Source organism: Mus pahari, chromosome 9 (assembly GCF_900095145.1).
Source record: "Mus pahari chromosome 9, PAHARI_EIJ_v1.1, whole genome shotgun sequence".
NCBI classification, from domain to species: Eukaryota; Metazoa; Chordata; class Mammalia; order Rodentia; family Muridae; genus Mus; species Mus pahari.
The window spans coordinates 11,787,871-11,807,094 of record NC_034598.1 but is presented as its reverse complement, the minus strand read 5'-3'; the positions used below and the strand labels follow the sequence as shown (position 1 = coordinate 11,807,094).

General features: G+C 40.0%; 1 protein-coding gene across 1 annotated transcript in view; it reads right to left on the bottom strand.

Annotated features, from left to right (window-relative positions):
- Hace1 (HECT domain and ankyrin repeat containing E3 ubiquitin protein ligase 1) overlaps positions 1 to 19,224 on the bottom strand; it is a 118,143-nt gene that overhangs the window by 85,902 nt on the left and 13,017 nt on the right. The window contains exons 5-6 of the mRNA XM_021204341.1: positions 11,876 to 11,951; positions 1,607 to 1,738 (exon numbers count right to left, since the gene is read on the bottom strand). Coding sequence (XP_021060000.1) covers positions 1,607 to 1,738; positions 11,876 to 11,951 — 208 coding nt within the window. The remainder of the gene's footprint in view (positions 1 to 1,606; positions 1,739 to 11,875; positions 11,952 to 19,224) is intronic.

Sequence of the window (19,224 nt, the reverse complement as noted above, 5' to 3'; positions counted from 1 at the left end):
GAAAGAAAGAATACAGAGGATGGTAGCTTAAGGAATAACACTCAAGGCTGTGCGGGCTTATGTATATGCATGCACTGGAGCGCTCACACACACACAGAGAGAGAGAGAGAGAGAGAGAGAGAGAGAGAGAGAGAGAGAGAGAGAGAGAGATCTAAATCCCAATACTGTCTTACAAAATACAGACTGAGAGTTTACCACTGTGTAAACTGAACACGTGGTCACACCTGTAATTCCACCACTCAAGGGACAAGCAAAGGTAATTACTGTAAATCCAAGATCAGCCTCATCCTCAGAGGGAGCTCCCTATCAGCCAGAGCCACATAGTGAGACCCTGTCTCAACAAACAAAATAAGTAAAACTATGTACCTATATGCACATGGACAAATAAGCACTTTTTTGTTACTGATAATGACTTTTGTTTTCAGCTTATTTTGGTATTGTTATGGTTACTTAGCACATGAAGATTAATTCTATCATCAAGATTAAATGTGAAAGAAAAACCAACAAAAACAGACCAGGAAAAAAAGTCAATCAGCAAGGCAATCTAAGGCCTTATGCGCTCCATCTTTATACAAAGCAGCAGTCTCCTAATAAAAAAAGCTATCACCAAGTTAACCGGCTCCATGACAGTGACAAAGGCAGGGTTACAGAAATCTAACAAAGTACTGACAGCTTTGCTTCCTTTATAAGCCCAGTAATGTTGTATGACTCTGATTTCGTTTTAATCTCAGGTGTGGGATAAAAGGTGGCTTCACAGCAGAGAGAGAATAAGACTTGCCTGGTGCGTTAGGTCACTAGCAGAGGTGGGTGGTTGGTTTGTTTTGTTTGCCAACTGCAGATAGTTAAATTCTGGGGACTCTGGAGAAGGCCTCTGAAGGCTGATGCCCTGCAGCTCCTGGCTGCTGCTGTCAGTTTGACAAAAGAAGGAAGTTGGAGATATCATGAAGACAAAGACTGGACTTGCCCCAAGGAACTTAACTCTCCTAATCAGCAGGAAGTAGTCTGTTTTGTAGGCTGACAGAGACCTACACCCCCTTTCCCTCTAGCCTTCCTTCTCTCCTACCTAGTGTTGAGGGTTGGGATTAGGGTGGAAAAAAGATGGAGGGGAGGTAGAGGAATAAGAACCAAAAAACAAACAAACAAAAAAAAAAAGAAATGTGCCAACAGAAAGTTACTTCCATTATGTGGAGAAAACAGAACTATGATAATCCAACTGAAAACATTAAAAAGCAGTATCAATATTTACCTTACACACTAATTGCATAACTGATACTTAATAAAAATGTTGTGATACTTGTTAAAACTGATGTTAAACATAGTTGCTTAAAATACATGTAAAGACACACTAATTTTAAACTGTAGTAGCCATTTATTTAAACTAGAATCAAAAATAACATCAAAATTGTAACTATTTTGAACAAAGGCAGAAGCACTATTCACCACCCTCTGCTGAGACAGAACGCGCATCACACGTCCACACAAACAGAAAACAGTACTTCACCACAGCAGCATTTTCCCAAATATGGAAAATAAAAGTCTTATCATGAATTCTAACGCTTTTAAAACAATACATGCACTCCCTTAACATCTTCATGAAGGACTTTACCGTTTTGTGCCCGTTCTGGCAGGCTACGTGTAACGCTGTCTGCCCCATTGCATCCTCCACATCCACATCCGTGACGTGCTGCACGAGGTCATGGAGTAGCTCTGTCCTCCCATTCACGGCCAGCCAGTGTATCTGCAAAGCCATTTTGTCATTAGCATTTGTGCAAGGCAGCTTTAATCAAAGTCAGTATATGAAGTGCTATTTCTCTACTGAACACAACATTCAAACTTAAAAATACTGTAATAGCTTTTCCCTGCTTTTACATGAGAAAAACATATGCATCAAAACGTTGGCTACACCACCATATAAGGACTCAATACAGTAAGTATCCCAGGCTTAGGTCACCAGATACTCTGCTTCTTAGAAGGCACTGGCCTCTAACAGCTTATCGCTAGAGAAAATAGGTTAGTATTCTTCCTTTCCCAGAAAGTGTATATATAAATAAAACACAGTTCTTGTAGTTATCAACAGCAATATATCCTACACTAATAATAAAAAAATTTAACCATTTTTTAAAGAAATATAAAAACCTATACCATTAAAAGATAATATTAGAAATTTCCAACTAGGAACAAACGAAGAAGCTGAGTGGAACAAACCTGTAACCCTAGCACTCGGTAAGTAGGAGCAGGCAGATCAGGGATTCAAGCCCAATCTTAGCTACACAGTGAGTCTAGCCTAAATGACAAGAATCCCAGTGTCAGGAACACACCGTACATTCCAGCACTGGAATGGCAGAAGCAGAGGCCAGCCTGGCCTGGTCTACAGAACAAGTTCCAGGACAGCCAGGGCTATACAGAGAAAGCATGTCTCAAAATGCTTCTCAGGTGCTGTAATAAAATACCTACCTAAAGCAACTTGAAATAGAAAAGGGTTTATTTGGCTTTCAGTTCCACATCACAGTCCATCACTAAAGGAAGTCACGACAGGTACCCAGGCAGAAACCTGGAGACAGGAACTGTGTGTTGTTGTTGCACGCATATATGTAAATGTGGGGGGTTGGTCTAACGCTGCTTATATTATGTTAATTTGGGTCCCTAAAACTGCAAGAGAATCCACAGGTCCGCAAGACACCGAGGGAGGGATCCTGCCCCAGTTGGTTTTGATTGGAAAATAAAGTTGCCAAAAGCTAATGGTTGGGCAGAGCATACAGAGGAGGGACTTTTAGGATTCCTGGGCAAGGAACAGAGGAAGAAGGGAGGAGAGTCACCACGCTGGGAGAAGGTGGAGGAGAGGAGACAGTGTACCTGAGAAGGCATGGGTCAGAGAGCTTAGCCGCCATGTAGGACCTAGAGCAGGTCCCAAGAGGGCTGCCTGACTGGGTCCTCGGCAGAAAAGATAAAAATATAGATTTTAGCAAATAATGACTTGGGAATATCGGGGCAGGGGGAGGTGGATTAACATGGAGGTTACAAAGTGGCCCAGTATGCAAAAATATAAGAGCTGTGTGTATGTCTTTCATTCAAGAGCCCAAAACATTGGGGTAGGTATCAGAAAATGCACTACCACCACCAGGATCATTTTGAGTATTCAAATGGATACTGCTACATGCATACACATACATGCATACAGTAACAACTAATGAAAAAAGAAGCCACAGATCTGAAGAATACTCGGGAGGGGGTACATAGGAGGATTTGGAAGGAAGAAAGGGAAGGGAGGATAAAGAAACATTTGGAGCTGGAGCAAGGATGTGGTGGTAAAGAGTATGTACTAGAATCCTTAACTGAGATGCCTTCTTGCCAGGCGATTCTGCTTTCTGTAAACTGACAATAATCAGGCAGCACAGAAGCTAACAGTAGATGTCAGCCTTCCTAACACTGCGACTGTTTAATACAGTTTCTCACGTTGCGCTGACCCCCAACCATAAAATTATTTTGTGCTTCTTCCTAACTGTGACTTTGCTATGGTTGTGAGTCATAATGTAAATAGGGCAGGCAGCGTGTCTGATATGCAGCCCTCCCGAGGGGTCATGACCCACAGGCTGAGAACCACTATTATGGCTCGTCCGCTTAGCACATAGGAGGCTCCAAGTTCAAGCCTCAGCACTAAAACCTGGGGTGAGGAGCCCTGGCCCTCACCTACTACAGCACTCCAGAGAGTGGGCCTGCACCTCACCTGGACAGCACAGTAGAGCTGGTCCTGGATGTGGAGGTTGCAAGTGAGCTGCCCGAGGGTGTGAGCCTGAGAGTCAGCCTTGCTCATCTGCTGAGTGGTGGCACTGAGGACGGAGATGGCCCCAATGGGGTCATAAGAACAGGAGAGCTGTCCCTGCCCCTCACCTGCTGCAGCACTTGGGAGAACAGGCACTGCCCCTCACCTGGCAGCAGAGTAGAGTAGACCCTGGTTCAGGGGGAGAAAGGTAGTTACAGGTCAGCCAGCCCTGAGGGCATGAGAGCAGGAGCGCTGGCAGGCTGACCAGCTCAGACACCTCTCAGGTGCATATCCAGGGCTTTGAGTTGGCCCACCCCAACATCTTCCCCATCAATGAACTTCTGGAGTGCAAGAAGGAACTGGTCCTGCAGATCCAAAACAACAGGATCTCTATGACACATGGTATCTGAGAATAGGCCCAGTGAGGTGCCAGTATTAATAGAGTAATAGACATCAGACCCATCAGACCAAGGAATCATTGCAACAAATATTTGCAAGCAAAACAGTGTGAACAAAAGAGTACACTGTGAGACACACTGTGACACACTACAGCTTCCACAATAAGATTTTCTTTCTTCTGTTATGGAGGAGGTTGCAAGGGTAGAGGGCAGGTATGAGGGGAGGGGCAAAGAACCAATAAAAAGGTTTTTAAAAAATGGAGTGAGGCGCAAATGATTTCAGACGAAGTATGTACTTTTCACTTGATATTTTTCCATTACAAATATTAAGATACAATTACTTGTCTTACAAGTACAGACTGATTACATTTATCTATCAGCTTAACTGCAATCCCTCTAAAGTAATAGTAAAAGAGCAGTTTTTTAAAGAACCTACCCATCAAGTCAAGGAAGAGATGGAAGTTTTGGAAGCTAGAAAGCAGGTATTACATTTCATCTTGCCAGGTAATATTTGTTGGCATGTCAGAACAAAAATCAGAATCCTAAGCAAGTAAGAACAAAGCTAAGTAAATAGGCGGCATGCGAGCAGGCTAGAGAGGTGGCTCGGGGTTGAGAGCATATGCTGCTCCTGCGAGGCTGGAGAATCAGTTCCAATGGATCCAATTCCATCTTCTGGCCTCCAATGGGACCAGGTATACATATGGTACATACATGCAGGTAAATAGATATAGTATAAGAACAGTAAATTTAAAATTTAAAAAAAAGGGGGAAGGCATTTGATTTAGACCACAGAACCCCTCAAAGGCTTCAGAATTGGTAATTAGCATGGGTCTCTTGAATTAAAAGATGGAACTAAAAACCCATCATTTGAAAATTTGTTTAATCCAACCTGAGACTCTTGGTTCCCTATCACTTGTCAACTTTACAAAGACAGGAAAAACCCCTCGTTAATCTGACAAAATATTAAGAGAAAGAATATAAGAGATCTGTGGATTACAGAAAATAAGCACATGGAATCAAGAGCACATAACACATTTTTAAAAGAAGAGTGAATACAAGTTTCAATCCTAAAAACTGAGCCTCTGACATTCTTTTCTAGCCAGCACCTGGAGTGCTAACATCTTCCTGATGGTTTCTCTAAGGAATGGGACTGGCTCAAAAGTTAACAACCTGAGGGAAGGAACGCCAAGGGAAGGTTTCACAAATATCCAAACAGACCATCCTACTCTGAAGCCTCTAGTAAATAAACATGAATGCAGACAGGGCTTTTAAATTGCCTTCTTATGCATTTAATTTGAAAGACAGCATATAAAACAAGCAAAAACAAAACCTAAAAGTAAAAGAAAAATGTAACTATGAATATTAAAAAACTTTTTTTTTTTTTTTTTGTTTTTTCGAGACAGGGTTTCTCTGTATAGCCCTGGCTGTCCTGGAACTCACTTGGTAGACCAGGCTGGCCTCGAACTCAGAAATCCACCTGCCTCTGCCTCCCAAGTGCTGGGATTAAAGGCGTGCACCACCACGCCCAGCCTTGAAAAACTTATTTTAATACTCTCAGAGAAAAACAAACTGAGTACCTTTAAAAAAAAAAATGTTATGCTAATTTTTACAAAGGAAAAGTGCAAAAAAATTTTCAGAAATCAGTATTGTGAACAGAACATGAAAAATCAAAAGGAAACTCAGAAGAATATGTTGAAAAAGGCTCCCAAAAGCACACAGAAAGAAGTGGGGAAACAATAGAAAAGAAAGTGGTACTTTACTAAAACTGACCCATCTGAGAGGTTTAATATCCGAACAGTAATAGCTACAGAACGGGATGAAGAAATCATAAAGTCAAAATTAATGTAGTATTGTCCTGAGTTCCCATTGCACGGATTTCTATGTTAAGTGTCTGGGCATTATGAAGCAAATGGATAAAACATACAAACAAGACATATCGTGAAATTTCAGAATGATCAGGACAAAGTAGATGACATACATTTTTAGGAAAAAAAACAAACAACAAACAAAACCAGATTTCATCTAAAGAATCAAGAAACAAAATGGCACCCAACTTAAAAACAGAAAACCAGAGCACAAGGCAACACTGTGAACGTGCTAAGGAAAAACTATTATGTCCAACCTAGGGTTTTATTGTGAATTATCAGTAAAATAACAAATTCAGAACCAAATTCAGATATACAGGATAGCAAAACAATTACCACTCAATGATTTCCTCAGTAAACTATCGAAAGATGTGCTCCCAGGCTAGAGAGATGGCTCGGTGGTAAAGAGCACTGCCTGTTTCTCCAAACAACCTGGGTCAAGTTCGAGCTCCCACATGGCAGCTCACCACTCCAGGTCCAGAGGATCTGACAGCCTCACACAAGCATATGTGCAGGAAAGGAAGATATACGTCTCTACAGTGATGAGGAGGAGAAGGAATAAGAAACACTCTGAATACCAAGCAGTGGACCTAGAATCAAATCAACTCAGCATGCAGAAGACATAAATTTCTAGAAAACACTCCCTCAGGACTTTATTAAGAACATAAAAGACGCAGAATGCATTTTAGAAAGATGAATAAAAACAGGCCAGAGGGTGAAGGAAGGGAACAGTGAGAATTTTGGTTTCTTTTAAAACACAGAAATGCTGTGGGAATATGTTTTTGTTTTATCCCAGGTGTGGGTGCTTTACAGAGGGTGACTATTGTAAGTGTCCCTGCTCAGATGGAAGGGTGTCCTGGAACTAGGAAGCCCAGGAACCACACAGCTGTGGGAGGAAGCCTCCTCAGCAAAGGCCCTGCAGCTCCCAGGGAGGTGTCCCCAGCTGAGCTCAGGAGCTCAGGAGCCTCAGCCCGGCTCCTTCTAGTCACTTCTCTTCATTGCTTCTTGTCTTCTTCTGAGAGTTACACCAGGCAGCAAATCTCCTAGAAGAGACTTAAAGGGGCCACAGTGTGGAGGGACACATCCAGAGTGTATGCCTCTGCTCCCTGGGACAGACAGCAGGAACTGAACAAAGGGCAGGGCTTTTACAGGATTTCTTGGGCACAGATTTCCAGATTGAGGATTGGTAGGATTTCAAGTTCTGAACTTGGGGAGCTCAGGAACTGGTGCGTTCTCATGCTCAGGAACGGGTGGGGTTTTGTAAGAAGCTCGGGGATTGGTGGCTTTTTTTCATCTCCCTTTCCCTGCATCAGAACATGGGTTAGAATAGTAAGTCCTTTCTGGATACAGGGCACACAAAGTCCCTGTGCTGAACAGTATAAAATGCTAATGAAAGAAATCAAAGAGTTGCATAAGTGAGTACACTGGCTGAGTGTAACTCCAGTCCATATCCTAGCAAGTACTTCTCCAGGCACAAACCAGAGTAACTAATGCAGTCTTAATGAAGAAAACCTAAGAAGGGAGGAATTACTCTTCTGATATCAAAACGTACTAAACACCTACTACAGTAATCAAGCCTGGGTGGTACAGACAAAGAAGCATGTGCACACACCAACAGAACGGATACCAAGCCTAGAAAAGCATCAGCAGAATGACGAGAAGGCCCAGACGAGGACCACACAAGCATGCCCAGCTCATTTCCAGACGAGGACCACACAAGCATACCCATTTTTTTTGAAGAAGACACAAAACCAGTTTCATGAAGGAATAAATACATAGATTTTGTCTGCTTGTAAGACAAGGTTCCTCTCTGTACTCCTGGCTGACCTGTAACTCTGTAGACCAGGCTGGCCTTGAACTCAGATATCCACTCGCTCTGCCTCCTGAGTGCTAGGATTAAAGGCATGTGCCACCCCTCCCAGCTACAAATACATATATAGAGACAGATTATAACCTTTCAACAAATGTTTCTAGTGGAACTGAGAGGCCTGGAAGCACTTGGTATTCTCAAAACCCCTCTACACAAACCCTATCCCCATGTTAGTATGGTGTATGCTCTCTTTCAGTATTTTAAGTGCCTTTAAACATTGAATTTTATCATAGGTGAGCCTCCACCAGTGAATTTTATCACAGGTGAGCCTCCACCAGCGTTCCAAAGTCCTAGAAAAATCCTTGAAGCCTAAGAGCAGTAGGATTCAGTGAGAAGGTTACCTATTCATTAACATTCAAATTTACTTCTAATAAAGACCAGTGAAACTAATCAGGCATTACAAAGGACAGAGCTAGGATAGCTCAGGGCTAGTCTGCAGAGTGATCCCTGAGGACAGTAGCCAGTCTCACCCAAACTAGGAAATACACAAGGCCTAGGAAATAGGGGGGTTCTGGTATTGCATTATTCATGAGAAGGTCTGCTAGAGCAGAACCCCCTGGTGCTAGCTCTCACAAGGCTCAAAGGAGTAGCACAAATTGAGACTAGGGTGTGAAATCCTTACCTGTCTTTAGCAGACCCAAGGCAGAGCTGCTTTATCTTTACTGTAAATATTACCTGGCTCCTGTAAGTTCCTTTGAAGTCATTCCTTTGTTTTGTGTCAAGTTACTTCAATGTACTTTGCCTTCTGTGACATCCTACCCCTTTGTTCTCTGTATTATATAAGACTGGTGTTCACTTTGTGAAAATACACTCAGATTCTACACACTCTCGTGTCAGGTCTGTGTGTCAATTCCCATCTGAATCCATGCCCATCTGTCTGAGACTCTGATCCGCCCGGATAGAGGAGGGCCCACTGAGCCCTGTCCATGGCACTGGTCTACAGAGTGAGTTCCAGGACAGCCAGGGTTCCACAGAGAAACCCTGCCTTGGAGAGAAAAAAAAAAGAGGGCAGGTGGATCTCTAAGTTCAAGGCTAGACTTCTCTACAGAGAATTCCAGTACAGTCAAGACTACACAGAGAAACACTATCTTGAAAATACCAGGACAGGATGGGACAGGACAGGTGTAAGGTACATGGAAATAAGCTTATGAAAAGATACTCAGTGTAGGCAGCAGTTAGTAGTGTGCTTTAAAAGCAAGCACAAATGCAGCAACTGCATTCCAAAGTATTTATCCTAAGGAAATAGAACCTATACCTTACCACATATGTTTAGATTAGCTCTACTCATAACAGCCCAAAACCCAAAGGACTCAAATGTCTTTTAACAGGTGAGAAGGTTGAAGGGCGCATATGTACCATGCAATTCCATCCACCATTATAAAGGAACACCCTTGTGATGTACACAATAATCCAGATGAATCTCCAGGGAGTAAGCATAGAAGAAGCCAAGCCTTCAGTATAGTAGGATCTGTCTAATTAGCATCCTCGATATGACAGAATTTAGAAATGGAGAGAATGGGGCTGGTGAGATGGCTCAGTGGGTAAGAGCACCCGACTGCTCTTCCGAAGGTCCGGAGTTCAAATCCCCAGCAACCGCATGGTGGCTCAAACCATCCGTAACAAGATCTGACGTCCTCTTCTGGAGTGTCTGAAGACAGCTACAGTGTACTTACATATAATAAATAAATAAATCTTTAAAAAAAAAAAAAAAATGGAGAGAATGGCAGCCGAAGGAAGGTTGGCGTGGTATGTGAAAGAGCATGGCAAGAATTTTTTGTGATACTGGAAATCTGCAAACTATAACTGTAGTGGTAACCACATAAACCACAGGTAATAGTGCACAGAATTTAATTCATACAAACACACGTGTAAATAAAACTGGAAAAATCTCAGTAAGATGAACTATATCCATATCCTGGTTACAGGATCATATTTTATAAAATGCTTTGGAAAACTGGGGAAAATATATACAAAGGATTTTTGCATATTGTCTACTACAAGTCTATAGTCTACAATTACCTCAATATTTTATAGGTAATCGTTAACCACAGAACAAAATGCTATGAAAAGAAAAGAGGGATAGGTAAAAATCATATTCAGTCAAAACTAGATTTTGAAAAGTTAACTAAAATTACAATGATTGTGTTGGACAGACATGAGAAATGTGCTTCTACATGAAGAAACGAGAGGAAAGACAGTAAAGAAGGAATAGATTCAGCTCCAAAATGTAATGTGGTCACATCTAAAACGAGGAAGATTACTACCATGTAATATTCAACTGCAGAGGCATATAACTATGAAAAAACTGAAAAGCACTCCCTAAGAAGGACAGAGGCTTGAAGTAGGAAAAATTAAGGGAAAGAAGGCCAAGAGTCCACTCTGAAGCCTTGCAAAATCACAAAATAAAATATTTTCTAATCTATCTTCCTTGAAAGCTCAGGAGTGAAAAGTTGGCAGTTGGAAATTATGCAATGAAAATATGATAGCAGTGAACATGTTATCTTGCCTCAAGTTGCTGTACTACAGAAAGATCTGTGTCAGTTCTAAGTTTTATAACTCTTCTACATCCCACATCTCTAGGCAATCTGTATTCTGAATGCAAGATTACCTTATAGAATAGATACTACGATACTGTTAATATATACAAAATCTGGACTGTCACAGGAATTACAAATACTGTATAATAATTATGACTAAGCTCACCCTATACTAAACCACTAACAGAACACTAGAAAACTGAGGAAAACTTTATCTTATGCCCCATATCAATAAAAATTATATATATATATATATATATATATATATATGAGAATGAATGAGCCAGGCATGGTGAAACACACTGGCAATCCCAGCACTCAGGAGCTGAGGCAAGGAAACTGTCATAGGTTCAATGCCAGCCTGGACTATACAAGATCTTACTTCAACAATCAAAAGAAATTTTAATTAAAATTGTCATGAAAACCAGTTTGATAAGTAGGTCTTCAATATTCTTCTTTATCCACAAAAATACAAAACACAAAATCTACAAATGCCAGGCAAAGATACACACTTTTGACCTAGCACTTGAGAAACAGAGGCAGGCAGATCTCGAGTTCAAGGCCAGCAGGGTCTACACAGAAAGTTCTAGATGAGCTGAGGCTACATGATGAGATGGAATCTATTTTAAAAAAAAAAAAAAAAGGACCTGCAAGTGTTACCAAAGGAAGATTAAATTCAATTTAACAAGTTACATCTGCTATGCTTTTGCATAGCACCTTCTGCTATGTCTCCAAATTAGCTACTAGGTGATGATGTTACTCTATTTTATCTCTACTTCAAAAATAAATACTCAGAAAAAAAAATCATAATTATTTAATTAAAATTTTGAGTTTTCTTAACAATCCTTTCAGCAGTATCCAATACCATTTCCCAATATGTAAATCAAAAGTATACCTAGTTCTGCATGGAAAATGTTTAAGAGCAATGGATGTTTACTTATAGTAGTTATCTGAGTACAAAGAACAGTGAGTTCTCGCTCCCTCTGTTACCTTTGACCCTCTCTATAGAGGCATATAATTTCCCTGCAATAGATACAACAACAGCTCTTTAAAAGACATAATGGAAACCAGCTCTTGTTTATCCTCTTGATTTAATGTTGGTTTCTATGTAGTCCTAGCACTTGAAGCCCAACCTGCCCTACTCCCACCCCGCATGCCACAATGCCCAACCCAGCTGGAAATACACCTTAACAGGAAAACTCCCTTCAAAGTCACTGACAAAGACAAGAAGAATAAGGCTTCAAAATAAATGAAAGTAATGAACCTAGAGAAGAGCTGAGATGAACAAGGACATCATTTTTCTTAATAAACTCACTGTATATCTCACAAGCACTTTACAGATGTAACTCAAAAAAAACACTGGGATTACAATTTGCATCTGCAGCTCATTCACCATTTTTTTCTAGAGTATCTTTTTAATCTCAAATAAAAGTGATAGCACATACTGCTGTAAGGCCTTCATTATTACAAATGTTGACATCCGCACTGTACTCCAGTAATTTACTCATGCATTTCTTCTGTCTGCAAAGAAAAAAAAAGACAGTAACAGATAACTATGATAGGAAATGTACAATAACAGCTATTTCACTGAAATACTAAATAGAACCAACATTAAACTACAAATATCATTATATAATAGCACTCTCTAAAATTTCAAACTAGCTCCAGTATAAAAATAAATACTATTCTGAAATAAAATACAAAAATGTTCTTATGATACAAATAACAAAGAAACGACACAATTTATTTTATTTTTTTGTTTTTTCCATTTCATTGGGAAAAATTTATCCATCAGATTGCTGAGGAATTCTTAACTTTATTAAGCAAATCAAATTACTAGAAATTTCTAGCTTTGGCTAACTAAATGGAATTGCAATCTTCATTTGAATCTAATAATGGATTAGCAATAGACATAGCAAATACCACAATGTTGTACCTCTACTTTTTTATTATGAAATGTTTAAAATACTAAGAAAAACTGTAACACAAACAAGATTGTGAGTATAACATGGTGACAAAGCACTTGCTTAGCATGTTTCAGACCCTGGGTTCAATCTCCAGTAGGATTAAAATATATAATCGGAAAACCGGTAAACTGCATATATATGTATACCTCTCTACCCACATTTTTTAATTACATTATGTGGTAAAATAAATCTAGCATAAAATTTATCATTTGTGGGTGGTTGGTTGGTTGATTCTCTGAGATGGGGGGGTGGGGGGGGAAGGCGTCTCAATTCACAGCCCTGGCTGGCTGGCCTTGAATTCACTATGTAGACCAGGTTAGCCTCAAACTCATGGAGATCTCCTGCTTCTGCCTCTGAAGTACTGAGACTAAAGGCATGCTCACCTTAACCATTTTTAAGTGTACAGATCTATATGGTATTTTACTTATCATAAAGTCTTCAAGACTTATCTATGCTTTGGCATATCAGAAATTCTTTCCTCTTAAGATTGAAAACAATTCTGTTATTTGTATAAACCAAATTTTCCCCATCCATTCCTCACCTGATGGGTGCCCAGCTACTTCCACATCTCACCATTATACACAATGTTGATATATATATGCAACGAGTACTTTTTGCAACTTGCTTTTGACTCTTAAGTACATCTAGCTGTGAAAAGGCTAAGTCGTACTGCAATCCTATTTGTAAGTGTCTGAGGGTCTATCTCACTCTTCTTCACAGCAGCTTTACCACTTTATACTATGTGTTCCACCTTCTCCACATCCTAGCCAATGGCTTGTTTTGTGTTTGTGGTTTTTGATAGTCATTATTTTCTAGTAGAGCTGGGAGCTTGTTCCGTTTTCTAACTCCTGATAAGTCTTCTGTGCACTTCAGAACTGCCTGCCCACTTCATTTTGCTCATAACTCCCCTCCAACCTGATCCATTCCTAGCTACTATCCAGTATTTATCTTAAATTCACCTTCATTTATACTACCTGTTCAAGATTCCTGAAAGTATGGAACCACATACTTAATAAAGTTTCATTTTCTACTCATATCCCTCGTATGGCAATCAAATTATAAGGCAGAGATAACTAATATATATTCAGTACTGAATTGAGAAACTGTGATGTAACCTCTGACATGGAGTTAGTAATAATCTTATTGACTAAAACATAATAAAGCATATCATGTATGTATTATATAACATATTGATAGTATTATCATACAGTAATATACCTAACACAGTATATGGTATATATAGCATATAACATATATTTAATCAACTAGTTCAACATTAGTTTTATGTCATAAATTATGTTTAATCAAGTGACAAACATAACCAGTTACACTGAAATTCTCAATAAAACTTTACTAACTTATTCTTAATAAGCATTCAACTTATAAGTAAATAAATAGCACTGCAAAACAATTGCTTTTCTCATTTTGTTTTTTTGCACTTGAAACAAGGTTAAATCTCATTTAAAAATCTTAATTACACTCAAAGAAATGAAAAATAAAGCTGATAATATTGAAGTTCCAATATTTACAAAATTTATCTAAAGCATTATAATAACAATGATCTTAGAAATTCATAATAAACAATCATAAGAAACGCACGTGACAGCTCTATTAAGTGACTAATACCCAACTCCAGTGGATACATATGCAAACCCATACACCTCTGAGTTAGGAAAAACCACACAACCAGGGCAGGAAGACTGCACAAGCTTTAAGATGAGAACATTTGCTGTGCGACAATTGATTCCACATATGTCAAGGAAGATATATCTATGAATCTCAACAATATGGCTGCCTAAAAACAGGATAGTGCCAATACCAGTTGACATGACAATGAGACAAGGATTCCAAACAGTCTCACCCTTAGATGAAGAGCTTCAGGTGGTAAATGCCTGCTGAGAGAGAATCGGTCTCCTAAAGAGATGAGCTCACACACAGATTACAAGTGGTCAGCATACAGCAAAGTAAATGAACTCAATAACCTGAGTCTGCTCATAAATGTCCCTTCAGCCTGATCCAGTCCTACATACAATTATACACATGCATATATGTATTATACATACACATTATGTACATGTAACTAAAAGCTCATGAACTTGGAGAGGGGAAGTGAAGGAGTGGGAATGATGAAGGTACACTGTTCTGAAGGTGGGTCTGTTACTGTGTCCATACAGATGGAATTGTAAGACTATTAAGAATCCAATGTAGATCATTGGCCTAGCTCCAAAATAAGCACTCTGATTGAAATGGGCCAGGCAAACAGACATGAAAAGCTTTACGGTAGGCAGGTTGAAGAAAAGTACCCATGTAATGCTCTCAATTCCAAAATCAAACAGCAAAAGGTACAGGGCAACACAGACAAGAAACCTATTGTTCCTTTCTTACTTAATACACACTACTACTACTTTCCACGATCTCAGTCAAACAGCCCAACAACTAAGCAGCTTTTTTGCTGGGTTTTACGGCTAGAATACTAAGCAAAAGTATTTTGCTCTTTATGAACTCATAATTTACCCTCCAAATATTTTTAAACTCAAGAGTTTCAAAATTGACCAATCTGTAACCTACAAATAAATGATAACCTATAATTTATGGTTTTTGGTTTATGCAACTTATTGAAGAAAAATAAATCAATTACTAGAAGAGCTATTAGCTGATTACTCATCCACTGACAACTTGTATCATTTATTCAGTGCTCTATTAAACAGTATTGGACAATAGATAAACTAGTAACTCCAAGCCTCCTAACAATTTAAATGAAAATTACAAAATGTTTGAGACCCTATTTTGAAATACAAAGACTTTTTGACTTCCAATTTCCATTCTCTGTAGAACTTTCGGGATAGCATTTGAAATGTAAAGAAAGAAAATATCTAATAAAAAAAAATTCAATAAAATTCTTCCAAACCAAATCCAAGAACACATTAAAAGGATTATCCATCATGATCAAGTAGGCTTCATCCCAGGGATGCAGGGATGGTTCAATATAAGGTAATCCATCAACGTAATCCACAAACTCAAAAGAAAAAAAAAAAAAAAAAAAACATGATCATCTCATTAGATGCTGAGAAAGCATTTGACAAAATCCTACACCCTTTCATGATAAAAAGTCTTGGAAAGATCAGGAATTCAAGGCCCATACCTAAACATGGTAAAAGCAATATACAGCAAACCAGTAGCCAACATCAAACTAAATGGAGAGCAACTTGAAGCAATCCCACTAAAATCAGGGACTAGGCAAGGCTGCCCACTCTCTCCCTACCTATTCAATATAGTACTTGAAGTCCTAGACACAGCAATTGGACAACAAAAGGAAATCAAGGGGATACAAATTGGAAAGGAAGAAGTGAAAAAAATCACTATTTGCAGATGATATGATCTTATACTTAAGTGACCCCAAAAATTCCACCAGAGAACTCCTAAACCTGATAAACAACTTCATCAAAGTGGCTGGATATTAAACTTAATTCAAACAATTCAGTGGCCTTCCTCTACACAAAGGATAAACAGGCTAAGAACGAAATTAGAGAAACAACACCCTTCACAAGTCACAAATATATATCTTGATGTGAATCTAACTAAGCAAGTCAAAGATCGGTATAAGAACTTCAAGTCTCTGAAGAAAGAAATCGAAGGTCTTAGAAGATGGAAAGATCTCCCATCTCATGAATTGGCAGGATTAATATAGTAAAAATAGCCATCTTGCCAAAAGTTATCTATCTATTCAATGTAATCCCCATCAAAATTTCAACTCAACTCTTCATAGATTTAGAAAGACCAATTTTCAAATTCATCTGGAATAACAAAAAACCCAGGATAGAAAAGACTACTCTCAACAGTAACAGAACCTCTCGGGAATCAGCATCCCTGACCTCAAGCTGTACTACAGAGCAATAGTGCTAAAACCTGCATGGTACTGGTACAGTGGCAGCAGGCAGGTAGATCAATGGCATAGAATTGAAGACCCAGAAATGAATCCACACACCTATGGCCACTTGATCTTTGACAAAGGGGCTAAAATCATCCAGTGGAAAAAAAAAGACAGCATTTTCCAGAAATGGTGGTCGCTCAACTGTCAGTCAGCATGTACAAGGCAAATCAACCCATTCTTATCTCCTAGTATAAAGCTCAAGTCCAAGTGGATCAAGGAACTCCACATAAAACCAGAGACTCTGAAACTTATAGAGGAGAAAGTGGGGAAGAGCCTCAAAGATATGGGCACAGGGGAAAATTCCTGAACAGAACAGCGATGGCTTGTGATGTAAGATCAAGAATTGACAAATGGGCCGGGTGATGGTGGCACACGCCTTTAATCCCAGCACTCGGGAGGCAGAGACAGGCGGATTTGAGTTCAAGGCCAGCCTGGTCTACAGAGTGAGTTCCAGGATAGCCAGGGCTATACAGATAAACCTTGTCTCAAAGAAAAAAAAAAAAAAGAATTGACAAATGGTACCTCATAAAATTGCAAAAGCAAAGGACACTGTCAATAAGACAAAAAGGCCACCAACAGATTGAGAAAAGATCTTCACTGATCCTACATCTGATAGAGGGCTAATATCCAATATATACAAAGAACTCAAGAAGTTAGACTCCAGAGAAACAAATTACCCTATTAAAAAAAAAGGGGGGTATAGAGCTAAACAAAGAATTCTCAACTGAGGAATACTGAATGGCTTAGAAGCACCTAAAAAATGTTCAATATCCTTAGTCATCAGGGAAATGCAAATCAAAACAACCCTGAGATTTCACCTCACACCAGTCAGAATGGCTAAGATCAAAAATCCAGGTGACAGCAGATGCTGGCAAGGATGTGGAGAAATAGGAACACTCCTCCATTGCTGGTGGGGTTGCAAGCTGGTACAACCACTCTGGAAATTAGTCTGGCAGTTCCTCAGAAAGATAGAGCCACACATCCACATCAAAGTCTTTTTTAACCCAGAAATGTTCCTGTCCAAAGAAAGAACAGGGACAAAAAAATGGAACAGAGACTGAAGGAAGGGTCAACCAGGGAACAGCCCTACCTGGGGATACATCATGTCTTCAGATACCAAACCTAACACTGTTGCCATGCTTAAGAGGTGCTTATGGACAACAACCAAGTGTGGCAGTTCCTGGGGAGGTTCAGCCAGCAACTGATCAATACACAGGCAGTTGCTTGGAGCCAACCACCAGGAACTCAGGGAACCTGGTAGGGAAGCTGGCAGAAACACTGGAAGAGCAGAGGGGAATTGCAACCCCACTGGAAAAACAACATAGGCTGGCCTGACCACCCAGTCCTCCCAAAGACTAGGCCACCAACCAAGGAGTGTACCTAAAGGGATCTTTGGCTTCAGATACATATGAGCAGAGGATGGCCTTGCCCGACAGCAATGGGAGAAGGCCCTTGGTCCCAGGGAGGTTTGATGGCTCAGAGTAGGAGGATGCGGGAGCAGTGGGGCGGGAGAGTGTGGGTGGATAGGGGAGCACACTCATACAGGCAAAAGAGAGGGGGGAGGGCAGAGGGGAGATGAGGGTTGGCGGAGGGATTACCAGCAAGTAGGATATCATGGGATTGGGGGGTGGCGGAGGGGGTGACCTTAGGTAAGTGGGATATCATTTGAGATGTAAAGGAATGGAATGATTAATAATAATAATAATAATAAAAGAAAAAAATTTTAAAAAGGAATGGATGCTGCTGGAATAATGCTGGTTTGTTGGGAGCAACCCTGTTAACTGCCTTGTCAGCCATAAGTGCTTACTTACAAAGTCTTGGCCTTAGTGGAAAAGTACTAGCTTAGTTGAGATTTCTGTGGGAAAAAGTTGAGGCCTCTATGGGAAAGTACTACCCCCAGTTAAGAACAAATAGCTATAGTTCTTGTGGACAGGTACCTAGCAACCCTCTCTATTCTGTTCCTCGAGCTGAACTTTTTAACCTAGCCAATATCCTGCTTTGGGGAACAGGTGCGTTCCCCCAGAAACAAAGCGATTCTGCGTCATCCCCCTCCCCATATCCTGCTTCTATGGGTATAAAACCTGCCTGGGAAAAATAAAATTGGTCAGCTTGATCAGACTTGACTTGCTGTCTGTTCTTTGCATTTCTTGTTTCCCCATTTTCTTCCAGGTGGTTCCCCAGTCCTTATGCACTGTCCTGCGGGTTGGGACACTGGTTCTTTTGATGTGACAGTTGAGCATCTTCAGCCTATTAGAGCAGTGAGGACTAGTTCAGTGAAGACATAGGCCACATAATACACATGCTCTAGCTTTAAAAACAAATTCGGAATCTTGGGCAACTGTTCTCTTGTAACTTACTTTACAGTTTCTATATGCAGTTATTGTTCAAAGCTGGAAGAACTTAACTCTTCTCAGATGAGCAAGTGTATGATTGGAGGGGGCAAACAAAAGATAAAATTTAAAAAGATGAGGTCTGACAGGGGGAGCAGCCAGATAAGAAAATAAAAAAGGAGCAGTAATTTAAAGTTTATTGCAGCTATAATGAAGGTTATTCTGCCTGACAAGGCAGGCCAACAAATATACACTATCCACCTGACAAAGCAGGCCAACATATATGCACTGTCCACGTGACAAAGCAAGCCAATGGATATACACTGTCCACCTGACAGGAACAGTTGAGGGACGCAAAAGAAACTAAACCAGCTAAAAGGACCAAGTTGTTATATAACTTACACTTTAGTGTGGACAAATTTGATTTCATACTTCAATTATAGTAAAACACTTTTTTGTTTGGTTGGTTTTTTGAGATAAGATTTCTCTGTCCTGGAACTGTAGACCAGGCTGGCCTCAAAATCAGAGATCTCCCTCTGCCTCCCTCATGCTAGAATTAAAGGTAT